Below are 13566 nucleotides of genomic sequence, written 5' to 3' on the forward strand. Positions count from 1 at the left end.
CTGCCAAGTATGATGCATTTTTCTAATGATCTGTCTCTTCCCATGTTATGTCCATTGTATGAAAGTGCGCATTCCTGGAAATTATTTCCTCTAAAACCACCTGATTTGTTTTTCAGGCAGGCCATGGTGTACACGGTATTCTTCACCAACACCATAATTCAAACACAGTGCTGGAACTGATTTGCATGGTGTTCTGCTGAGGAGACATCTTTCCTGATAGTTTCATTAGAGTTTCGCTTTTTATGTAGTGAACCTTTTCAGAATCCAAGTAATGCAGTTAGAGTTCTGCAATATGTACAGGTAGCTGAGTGGCATTTCCTGTACATACGAAACAGAATTATATTTCAGGATACTTAGACCCTCAGCTGCAGTGCACCATTACAGTGATGGGGATAATGTGTTTCAGTTTGTGCTTGTGTTTTTTAAGGAGAAAGGAGCTGGGGAGTGAGGTTATGCTTTTTATGTATTGGAAAGCATTACTTTTAAGGAGATGATACCATTACCCTCTACTGAGCATGAGATCTGAACATTTAGTTTCCAAAGTATAAACAACAACAAAAAAGCTAGAGAAGGTAGTACAGCTGTTATGTATGGTATTTGTAGACCTACAGATTCAACTAAGTTATGGAAGCTGCTCTTTGAAATATTGAGTTTTTGTTTTATTTAGCTGAAATATTATGCAGTGATATTATAGCTTTAATAGCATGCAGTCATAAAAACCTTCTTCTTCCTGGGAGAATTGGTGATCCTTTGAGAACACTTTCCTTACAGTTCTTTGTATTATGACTTGCAGTGGATATTGAAGGGTCCAACTACGAAAATCAGTTTGAATATTTTACTGATAAAATGTTTGTAATATGTCAAGTACTGTAGACTTTGGTTATTATTTCTGTTTTATAAAGGATTTCATAAAAGGATTTCATAATTATATCTTTTGTCAGTTAACAAGGAGGAAGGAGAGCTGTGAATGTATAAGGGTAAAGGTTAATCCCCAAACAAAACATTGAAAAAAAAACCGATGAAAACTTGAGAGTAATTGTTTGAAGAGCATATGCCTGCCTTATATGTGAAAATTTGTTTTACAAGAAAGTCATGAATATAGTAACTAAAGATAGCCCCTGGACTACTAATGCAATTTATTTTATTTATTTTTTTGTCCCATGGACTACTAATGCAATTTATTTTATTTATTTTTTTGTCCCACGTCTTGACGATTATAAAGACTACCTTTGATCAGACAATCTGCTGTCACGGGTGGTGGTTATTCATCAGGCAACCATGGGGGTGTGTTGTGCTGTCAGCATCATGCCAGCAATGACAGATTTAATTCTTCACGTAATTCAACCACTGGTGATTGTGTGAGCCTTCACATCACCACAAAGGTGGCTTATGCCCCCTTCTCCATGCATGTGGGCCCCCCTATCTACTAACAGAGGCCATCATCACTATCATGGCAGTAGTGCCCATGTTCTACCAGCATCAGCTCATCTTCAAGGTTTCCTGTTTCCAGCCAAGTCTCTGTCGTTAGAGTAGTGGTGCAAGCCAGGCAGGAATCCAGAGTACTCGTACTGCAATCTCTCTGCCTCGCCCATCAAGCTACTAGTTGAACTCCGTTTGCCTGGGTTATAGTTACAGCTTTGTTCCCCTGTGCCACTGGAACATGGTAATTTGTTTTATTTGAATGTATCTGCTTGGTGGACTGGTCCAATGACTTATTTCAGCCGTGACCCAGGCGCAAAGTCTGCCAAAACAATCAACACATAATATAAATTTTAATACAGTTTCCATGAACAGTTACATACGTTCATGCAAATTAAAAGAGAATATAAATATTGTAAGTATAAACAGCTCTGAATAAGCGCTGCCATATGATACCAAATTAAGCTGCAAGTACAGGTTACATAGATTTTGCCATCAAAAAGAGTTGTACACATTTATGCTAGAATTTGTAGATTAAGTTTTTAATGAATTAAAAAGTGCAAGAAATTCAAGTTTGCACCAGATTATTTATAAAGAATTATGAAAAAGGCAAGAATGTTGTTAAATATTTAGTACATATTGTAGTATAAAAGTATGCAGCAGAGGCCACCAGTCCATAAAATAATGAAGAGTTTATTTAACTGAAGGGAAAGTACAGGTGCAGTCTTTTCTTATTGCATATAAGAAATGTAATAGAAACTGTGTAAAGGGCCTTTTCAGTAGGTCCCACTAAGGGGATAAAGGTCTCATACCAGGTTTAACATGGTCCAAGAGTGCTTTCATCCAGCTTCCTTCTTTCTGAATTACTGGTAGATGTCCATGCTTCTCCAGTTTTTTCTGGAATTTCTTCTCCTGAGCCTCCGCACACTCTCTGGGAGGCACAAAGTTCCCTACATCAAGAGGCCAACTGTTCTGACTGACAGAGCTGTAGCTCACCTTTTATATGCTATTTTAATGGAATAATAATTGGGAATTGGCTTAATGGTTGAGGTATTTACCTCACAAACAAAAAGTACAGGGTTTGATTCTCACTAAAGGAAGTTGGCTGACTTAAAATCATCCATAAGGGCAGCTAGACTAGTACTTGCCTATGATCTATGATCACTCATTTATAAAAATTCCTGTGGGAAACAATACAATTTACAACACTGATTGTTATGTTGCTTTGATTTTAAAATCCTTTGTCACATTATAAGGTGAGAACCACACAGCACTATGTTATATTGTGTGTGTGTGTGTTTGTGTGTGTGTGTATATATATATATATATATATATATATATATATATATATATATATATATATATATATATATATGTATATATGTATATATGGATTCCTATTACAAGAACGAAAGTTCATTACTTCGAACTTGTAGTAGGAAGCCTCACTTCTGCGAAAGTTCACTTTAACGAAAGTGAACTTTTGCGTAAGTGCACTTCACCAAAAACACCTGCAGCACAGTGGAGGATATAAAAAACAAGCTATGCCCTCCATTATGGTGTGATAGTCACGGAGCTTAGGGTTAGGGCACGGGTTAGGGTAAGGGGATAGTTAGTAAAGCTATCCCCTTACCCTAACCCATGCCCTAACCCTAAGGTTCATGACTATCGCACCATAGTGGAGGACATTGCTATGTCCTTCACTGCGCTGCAGTTGTCATGGACCTTAGAGTTAGGGCACTGGTCATGGTAAGGGGATAGCCCTATGGGCTATCCCCTTACTATGATCCATGCCCTAAGGTCCGTGAGTCTTGCACAGAAGTTCAGTACAACACCAGTTCGATTAAGTGCACTTTCACTGCAGTGAGCATTCCATGCACTATTTTGAATTAGTGAAAATTCAATCTAGTGTATGGAACCCAAATACATATATATATATATATATATATATATATATATATATATATATATAAAATAGGTCTACCTGATAGCACCGGAAGCTGGAAACGCCGACGACAAGAAGACCAACACCGGAAGAACAACAACAGAGATGACCGACAGTTGAAAATCCCGACGCTGACAACACCGACATGTCAAACGAGCGCTAGTGTGTACGTATGCGGTAGTGACAGATGGCAGGGTTAGGGTGCGGGTAAGGTAAGTGTGCAATAGTGACGGACTTTAGGGTTAGGGTGCGAGTAAGGTAAGTGTGCGATAGTGACGGACTTTAGGGTTAGGGGCGGATTAAGTACAACAGGGTTAGGGCGCGGGTCAGGTGAGTGTGCGATAGTAACAGACTTTAGGGTTAGGGGCGGGTTAAGTGAGTTAAGGTTAGGGCGCGGGTTAGGTGAGTGTGCGATAGTGACGGACCTTAGAGTTAGGGTTTGGGTTAACGTTAGTGCATAGATAGTTGTGTTTCTAAGGTTTAGTGTAGATTTGTAAGGTTTTTGGTGTGCTTGTGTTGTGTGTGTGCTTTTTGGACAGGGGATTTGTTTTGTTTGTTGACTGTCGGGATTGTGGTTTGTCGGGTGTGTGAAGTTTCGTGTTTTTGAACTTTCGGTTTTGTGGTATCTGTGATTTCGTTGTCTGTTTTTGCATGTCTGTGTTTTCAGGTAGACCTATCTATATATATATATATATATATATATATATATATATATATATATATATATATATATATCTGCTTGGATAATGGACTACTGTAAATTTGTATTTTATATATATATATATATATATATATATATATATATATATATATATATATATACACATGAAAAGATATATGTGCTTGGATAATGGACTACTGTACATTTTTATTTTATGCATTTTATATATATATATATATATATATATATATATATATATATACACATATGTGTGTGTGTATGCATCAGTGTCAGTATCATTGCTCATCAACCACCTTTGTCATTGCATCATAAATATTTCCATAAGTTTCAAGAAAATTCTCTGTCATAAACAACTATGAGTCCTGTGGTAGACAAGTCCTCGCTTCCTTATGCAGTTGGTCAGTTGTACATGAGTTGAATTTCTTTGAAAACATTTGTGACAAGTTGTGATCCAATGAATCAGAAGTCAACAAACACAGTGGCATCCATATTACACAAATGTGTGTGTGTGTCTATATATATATATATATATATATATATATATATATATATATATATGTGTGTGTGTGTGTGTGTGTGTGTGTGTGTGTGTGTGTGTGTGTGTGAATATAAAATGTATAGTAACCCACCATCCAGTGTGCTTTTGGGGAAGAGGGGAAATGTATATATACAGGGTGAGAACTTGCAGACAATACATATTCCATGCATATAGTGGCCTGTGATTGGGACTGAACCCCAGACATGGACACCACAAGCAAGAAGCCTTAGCCATCGAGCATCTGTTCTTTTTTATTAATTTATAAAGTGGCAGAATGGATGCAAGAAATAAGACATTTTTAGGCACTTGACTATAGCTGGGGAAGATAAGAAGTGATGAATATCTGTGATAGCACAGAAGGTACAGTTAGTGCTTATTGTCATTTTGTAAACAACATGATAAACAATAAGATAAATGGAGAATGTAATGTTGGATTGTTGAACTACTGGAAGAATGGGCCATAAAAGGTGATTCAGTAGATGGAAGTAAACACTTAAGCAGGATTAAATGGCAGAATTGTTAACTAATAGAAGAATTTGTGTAAGGGCTACTGGGTCTTACTCAAATATTATAGTTAAGTTTGTTTATGTGATGGTTTGGTATCACTGGCATGTATAATAGGCTGTTTTTGGTGTATATTTACAATGTCAAGATCTAAGAAGTAAACTATAGAGCAGTAAGTGTAACATTTGTAGTTGAGAAAATTAAGAATAAACAGTAATTTTTTACTAAAAGAACAAAAAACAAAACTAAGGTTCAGTGATGATGTGGGTAATTGATGTTCATTAGTAATAGCATACATTTATGAAATGATGTGCCACTCATTCAAATCAAATTACATGCTTTAATTATGTTATGATGCTGGTTGACCAGATATAAATTTTTAATTATTTCATTAACTGTTTATGAACAATATAGAAACATATGTGAGGAAAATAAGCTGATCTCTTGTTTGGAAGGATGAATTGGGCAGAAGGATGAGGGTAAAGTTGGATAGGAACATTTCGAGTGTTGAAGTTGCAACTGAATTGTAGCTATTCTTCAAATATCCATGCTAGACCCTTTTTGTTCAGTTTCTTTGAGGGATAGTCTCATTTTAGCAGACTGCAGGATGTTTATTCAGACTTATGGAAGGAGGTTAATAGTTCTGTCCTTCAGTGTGTGTGTGTGTGTGTGTGTGTGTGTGTGTGTGTGTGTGTGTGTGTGTGTGTGTGTGTGAGCCACACTTTTGTCCCAGTGGCATCAGGGTCTGCCTTAATCCTTCCAAACTGTGGCCATCCAAGTGTTTCAGGATGGGTCACAATGATTACCCCACCCTCAAGGCTGCAGCATTTGAAATGTAGAGCTAAGATAGTTTTGTGAAAGAAATACCCACCTCCTTTTCTGGCAGCTGACTCTTGTACCTGTATCACTGCAGGGTGTATTCTGGTGAAGAAGTTGTAGTCACCACCTTGTCAAAGACAAACACAGGTGTCCACTTAATGCACTACGTAGAGTAAACTCTGTTAACTGGCATCCATAGGGATTGGTAGATGCTGGATAACTGTAGTTTCTGGTTGCTTGAGAGTTGGTATAAAAAATGGGCCTGACTAATACTGTACCTTATACTATACCATACCATACCATAAACACTGTTGGGGAGAGAGGGAATTTATTCCTATCTTACTTTTTAAAACTCTAAAAAAAGGTTTACTTCTGTGTGTGTGGGGGGGGGGGGGACATGAAAATGTAACACATGATGTACTGTACTGTATTTCTTTGATTTTTTTTTTTTTTTATGGTTGCTTGAGTTCTGATTAACTGAGAGTTTACTATATTGTGTGGCTGATCATGCTAGACACTGTTACTCTGCCAAAGCACTCCCTGAGCTCAAGTTGTCTGAGTCTCAGTCAGGGTTTTATTCCTCGGTGTAATAAAACTCTTGTACTTTGGGTTTTTCAAACCTAAACTAAAACTGTAAAGTAAAAAAAAAATGGTTCAGTAGGATCAGTTTTTGTACTTATTTACCAGAAGTATATTTTATAACTCTTAAAAAGAGACAGTTTAACGTTTGATTTATGTAAGTACGTCATACTGAAACTGCTGTACTAAGTGGTATTTGAACCATTGGATGTAAGAGTAAGACTGAGGATATTCTTATGGGCATAACAAATGCATTTTTCTTTTTCTCTTTCTATAGGTCTGGATAGAGTTTGGCCGCATTAAGTTGCCTCAAGGCTATCATCCAAATGATGTGGAACAGGAGTGGGGGAGACTGATTTTTAACATGCTGGAAAGAGAAAAGGCTATGCGGCCAGCAGTTGAGAGGTTAGTGTGGCATTCTAAATGTATGAAAGGTTGGCAGAATGATTAAGGTTCATTATCTGGTTGCTGTCTCTGAATAATGACAGGATGCTAACTTCTGTGTGAAGTATGCATGTTTTATTTAAACTGTGTATGCGGACACACCAGCAGCTTTCATACAAGAGTGGATCTGGCACTAGATGGAAAAGGGTTGACGTATCCAATGAACGATCTTTCCCTGTGTGCTCAGAGTGTTTATCTGGTGGTCTTGTAAGAGTTAATGTACACTTGGTTAAACAAGAGTTATTTTGCTTAATGAAGGCATTGCTTAAGGTAGAAATGATATTTTAAATGTTTTTTAGGGTAAAATAGCTCCACAAGAACTGAAGTTTTCTTCTGTTATCCTTGCTTGTAAGCTGGTTGTTGACGAGAAAGAAGCAGGCATCAGCATGTGGGTTGTCAACTAAGGTGAAAAACTGTACACATTCCAAGTATGCTGCTGCTAGAAGTTTTAATTTTTAATTTTGTGGCATATGCAAAATGTACAGTTGCCCATGTGGTTTATAACTCCTTTTCATCTGTTGGTGTGATGCTCTGTAAACATTTGTAAGGCCAAGTCTGCAGCATTGTGAAGAGTATGTGCCTAGAACTGCACAGTCTAAATGTAGTCATCTGTAATAAAATTCTTAAAAAAGTTGAGAGGCAACTCTAAGGTGTTATAGTTCAAGGTCAGGTGTCCATGGACTTAATACAGCTATTAAAACTGCAGTATAATAATCATAGAGAGTCAGGAATAAGTATGAAGTTGATGTTATTTCTTGCAGGCTTGGGTAAAGCCTTCAAGAGGTGTTAGACATATCTAGAAATTGAAAGAAAAGCACAACAAATTGCATTTAGTAAAAGAGCTCAATGGTATATTCATTGTGAAAGGTTTCAGCTTTGGTGGTGTCTGTCTGTTGTCTTTAGCTGTTCTGCAGTCATCTCATTTTGGAGACCATTTATACCATAAATGGCTGACTGAATATTAGGTAAGGTGTTCTGAAGGAAATGTACAGAAGGATCTGATAAGGAGTGGTCCATCCTTGGCCATAAGCAGTAGGACCAATTGTGACCTGAAACTTCCTCACGTCACACTTCCAGGATGATGTTCTGCTCCCACTCCCAGTATTTCATTGCCACACATTCAATTTGGGTGAGTAAAGACAAGTCTGAGTGTCTGAGTCAGTTTGTTGCTTTTATCACTGATTGTTGTTTAGAGTTAGCCAGCTTTATGATGATATTTTTTCGCTTGCTTTTTGGCATGGAATTTTTTGCCAGTTATTCATCCCTGTCTGACAGGCCATTAGGCCTGACCTTTTATTGAGCTTTTCAAGATGCCTCATCGTTGTCATCAACCAATTTTCACATTTTCTTTGTGGGGTGTTGCTTAAACTGTCACAATTTCTGCCAATTCAGTTCCACTCTCCTACCCTCTTTGACAGTCTTGTTTGACTGTCACAGGTCTTCTGTCACACAGTCCATCCATTTGCCGGATGCCGTCCTTTTCTCTTGCCTTCCTCCTGTGTGCCCCAAAATCGTCTTCACTAGCATGTCTTCTGCTTTCCTGCACATGAGCCTGAACTGTCTTATAATCTGTTCTCTTTATCCTTTTCTGCAGTTGAAGCTACTTTGGCTTCAGCTCTGATGTCATCATTTCTTCATCTTTCTCAGTGTGCGTCCTACTGTCCATCTCAGGCACTTCAACTCCATGACCTCCAGCTTCCTCAGCTGCTGTGTAGTCAGTGCCTAGGTTTATGTACTATTGTACTGGTCACACCATTTCAAGATATCTCAACTTCCTGTTTAGAGAATGTGGCTGTGGGCATCAAATTATATTTAGCAGTGGCCATTCACAGTGCATTATCTGCTTATGGGAGAGGCATAATTATTCTGTTCTTTCTGCATAGGCTTCAAGAGAGCCAGCATTCACTGCAGACGAGACAAGCTTTCCTTGTATTTAATGTGAAAAAAAACATCATGGCTCATTTCCAGTCACTGGACTTGGATCAGCCCAAACTTAAACAGAGTTCTTCAGACTGCCCTATTCTCATCAGCCAAAGAAGACAATAAAGAAAGCTGAAGGTATTCATCGAAAAGCTCCTTCACCACTAACTTTAAAGAAAGTCCTAGCACTGAAAGCTAGTTCTGTGTGACAAGCTCGCAGATTGGATACCATGGACTGGTAATGAAGGCATCAACCAAGGCACTTGCCATTTTGGATGCAGAGTACTCCCAGTGGGGAAGCATGGTGTTGCAGGGTGTTTTGATTTCTTGGTGGAATCATTTTTTTGGCACTCAAAGGCAGAGTCACAAACAAGGCAGGGGCTCCCCATGGTTCTACCAGTACCCTCCCTGATGCTTCAGATAGATTTAAAGCAGCTTGCACAAGCCGTGTGGGACGTAAGAGAAGAAACATTGACTGCTATGTATGCTGGCCTGAGAGAATAAAGTGTATGTGAACCTTTGGCCTTCTCTGATTTTGCCTGGTCCCTCCCCACATGCCGTCTTCTTCCCTGACAATAGTATTTTTGCTGGCTTCCATAAAGTTACCCTTATTGAGACACTTGCCACCTGCATAAATATAGGAGTGATCACCACACATTAGATGCATAGAACTGATACCACTGTAACCAAAGTATTGTGACATTTGAAAACACCCATACATTATCTGATGGCATACATTTGAAGTTTGTTCCCAGTGTCATACATTTTTGCCATGCCAAACCTAGTGCCCAGAATATTTATCTCAATATCAACTGTAACCAGATTGACTTCTGAGATGTCTTGGATTGTCCTGCCCTAGACGGTATTCGAAAAAGACTTCACCATGGTTGTATGGGATAATTCTTTGTTTTTTGTTTATGTTTTTTTTTTTAATAGCTTTATTAAATTATCCTTTAGACATAGGCAAACATGCTTTAACAAAAAAGAAAACCATATTAACATTTGTCCTTCTATATACATTCTACATCTCCTATCATTTATTTCTTTATAGCTGTCATCAGCCCAACATTACAAAACTTGTTCAGTTCCTGGCTTTGTATAAACTCTTCCTCCTCATAAACATTTATTGTTCCCACAATTTCTATTTATTTTATGTAATTGGTTTTATAGGATAATTCTGATCCAGTGACCTCTACGTCCCAGAAATCAAATAGAAATGGTTTGCTTCAACAAGGATTAATTGGTCTTATTGCAGACCCCCATGCAAGACCCTATTGTGAGCGTAGCAGTCTTTAAGTGCTTTCCTGTGATACAGAGCATTGCCATTTGTCTACCAGATAGAGTACAGAGCAGGGATATACCCAGAAAGCTTGTCTTTGCTTCTTCAGTGCTTTCTTTTAGGATGCTAAATTACTTGGCTTTTTTTGTTTTCAGAGGGATCACAGCAAATAAGCCATGTGGCTGATAATCTGCTGGATGCAGAAGAGAAGATTAACACTCTTGTTAAAGCATCTTTCATACAGATAACTAAATGATACCGATCATTTATAACACAGCTTACGGTTTAGTCAGAGCTGCATCTGCTGGCATGTCTGGCTTTGGTTAACTGATTTCACAGCAAATACAAACATAGCATTTATGGATTCCCCATTTACAGTTCCCATCCTATTTGGAAAGGAAGTCAAAGGGCACCTAAAAATATGAAGGAAATGACAAAACCCTGACAGCTGTGGGAGTGAAACTTCAGTCTCCCCCAAAAAAACATGTTTTGGAATCCAGAGGAGTTATTGTCATTTTTGGTTCTGACATGGACCACAGCAGCACCAGTGGGTGTAGGAGGGAGGCAGGGGCAGGGCAAATTCAACTGCACCCAGTCCCATAGAGACAGAGGGAATTGCCATCAGTCAGGAGGTAATTCATGAACAGTCTGCTGCAGACCTGAAGCCTTCCTATGTAGTTGCATTTTGGAGACATTCAATACACACTTATCCCTCCATGTGACTTAGTGGTGCAAAATGATATAGAACAAGTAGATACTGGGATAGAATATCCAGAGGAGTCCAAATTACCTTAACCATGTTGACCCATAGTGAAAGTCACCACCAGATATCAACCCCAATGTCCCATAAGTCAAACAGAATGCTTTGCCCCACAAGAATTAAATAGTCTGGTCATAAATTCCCATGTCAGACCCCTGTGAGTTCACCGGCCTTCAAGGGAGTTCCATCAGAAAGCTTAGACAAGGCAGAAGTTAGCAACTCTCCTAAGCATAGTGCTGTCCCAACAGCTCTCATCAGACCAGATCAGAGTGACCATGGCTATAACTCAAGGTTCTTTTTGTTGTTATAAAGGACTTAGAACCTCATTCCTGTTTTGGATCTCAGTAGCTAAACACATTCAAAATAAAGAAAAAATTCTGCATAGTCTATGTAAAGGTGATCCTCCCCTGCTTATCAAGTGGATACTTGAATGCACTATTTAGGTGTCCAAGACATGGATATCTACATAAAGATTTTTAAGGAACTGAGGAAGATTGCTCTGCTTCTGGGTAGCAGACCATCAGTATCAGTTAATATGCCTACCATTTGTTCTCATCACAGCCCCCAGGGTGTCTACCAACTGTATGACAGTTGTAGTGTTTCACCAGAGACAACAGGAAGTGAAATTGTTTTCTTATCTGGGCAATTAGCTCTTGTTTGTACTTTCCAGGAGTCTGCAAACAGAGCAGGCATTGTCTTTGACTATGTTATTCCATCTCGAGGGCATAACCATCAATATACTTAAGTCAGAGTTACCCCTATCCAGTGGATAACCTTTCTGAAGTGTCGTATAATATGCATTGTGGAACATTTCTGGACTGGAACAAAGTCATGAGCTTGCAGTTGGCAGTGTGGCATTTTGGCTATTGTAGGAAAGCTCAGCAGACCATGTGCTCAGGTCATATGGCAGCCTCAGTTGTCATTTTTCCACAAGCTTGGCTGCACATGAAGGTAAATATAGTGTGTCCTTGCACTTCAATAATACTGATATGAACAGACACTTTCCATAGGAGTACCTTGGCATTTTGGTGCAGTGCCTACAGTGGTGGCTCTGTGCTCCCAACCCAGTAATAAGCAATCCCTTTAAGAGCCCTTAGCCCTGTCACATAGTCAAAATAGTTGCATCTGTAGGAGGAAGCTAAAACATACAGTGCTTCGAGCCCCTTTAGGAATCCCGCATGCATTTCAGTGTTTCTGAGCTCAGAACAGTCTTGCTGGTTCTAAAAATGTTCATGCTTTGTTACCCAAGGGTCCTTTAGCTCTCTACACAAGAAAATATGTTTGTAGCATGTTATATCAACAAGAATGGTGGAACCCATTCCTTTCCAGTGTGCAGGGAGGCCATCAGACTGTGGAACTTGTCCTTGGATCAGGGCATCCTTTGAACCTGTCAAGTCAGTGGATCTTAAGTTTCTCGAAATACTCTGCTTTTGTTACAGCTATAAAAGAAGAGGCAGCAAATGTTTTTTCCACAACTGAGTGTGTTATCCAGGAAATACAAAAACAGAACCATGCTGACAAGAGAAAATTCAGTAGGATAATCCAAGAAGTGTATTTTATTATGATTAAGTGCTTTCATATGTATACAACTTAAATCAGACTTCAGAATTCGGCATAGTTCTATTTTTTGTTGCATCTGTGTCAGCCTTATCAGAAGGGTAAGGCTGCACCTCTCATTGATCCATTCTTGCTGCCTAAAGTAACTAAGGAAACCAACATATTTCAAGTTATTTATGCTCCCATATTTTTTCCAAATTCAGTATAAAGGAAACCTGTTGCAATGCATGGCTGTGCAGTGGATACTAATATTCTACATCAGCAAAATCAAGAAATTTAGAAAGATGTATTCAGTTCATTTATTTTGCTCTACAGAGGAAATGTATATGCAGGAATCCAAGATTACCCTTTCATGGAGGATTTCAACCTTATCAGGTTTTATTATATGTCACTGGTGCTTCAGCTTCTGCCAGTCCCAAACGTGCAGCCCACAAGAGTGGTGGCCACATCAGCCACTTTTCCTAGGTATGTGTCAGTAGATGAAATTTGTTCAGCAGCTACATGAAATAACTATGAACACTTCTGCTACTGACTGCAAGCAACATATTGCTTTTTAGGGCATGCTTTTCCTGTGGGGCTGATGTTACTAAAAGTATGTTTTCTTTTTTCCTAAGACAAGTAGAGGACTGAGGACTTAGTACTACAACGTCTCAAGGATGGGTGAAATATCAGATAAAAAGTTCTCTCTCAAAATAACAATAGATCTGTACTATGAGGGCTGTCCTCTGTAAAATATACCTCCTTTCTGTCCTCATACCAAGGATATGGACAAGTCAGTTCTATGTCCTTTTCTCCCTATGCCAAGACAAGCAATGGCCAAGCACCTCTGTCCTACAGAATCTTGGCTCTTTCTGTCTGAAAGATGTGTGACACTCTCATCCTGAAAGAAGCGAACACAGTGCATCAATAAAAACTTGAGAGCTTGGAAGACAGCAGCAGTATCGTGAGACTGTGACAAAAAAACTCAAGAAACATCTGTATTAAATTATCACTTAACACATAGGCAATCATGCATTTATATAAATGAAAACAAACCATATTGACATAATATTAGTTGCCAACATTATACATCATTTATAATCTACCTAATCATTGTCAAATATTACATAGCTCATTTAAA

The 13566-nt window shown here is 38.6% G+C and overlaps 1 protein-coding gene across 1 annotated transcript in view; it reads left to right on the plus strand.

Moving 5' to 3' along the window:
- LOC122792184 (microtubule-actin cross-linking factor 1-like) overlaps positions 1-13566 on the plus strand; it is a gene marked incomplete in the record, with an annotated part of 3579694 nt that overhangs the window by 1184916 nt on the left and 2381212 nt on the right. Inside the window, 1 exon segment of the mRNA XM_044059907.1 lies at positions 6764-6891. Within this exon segment, the coding sequence (XP_043915842.1) occupies positions 6764-6891 (128 nt within the window).

Source organism: Protopterus annectens, chromosome 1.part2 (genome assembly GCF_019279795.1).
Source record: "Protopterus annectens isolate FY-2018-M chromosome 1.part2, PAN1.0, whole genome shotgun sequence".
In the NCBI taxonomy this organism is placed as follows: Eukaryota; Metazoa; Chordata; order Ceratodontiformes; family Protopteridae; genus Protopterus; species Protopterus annectens.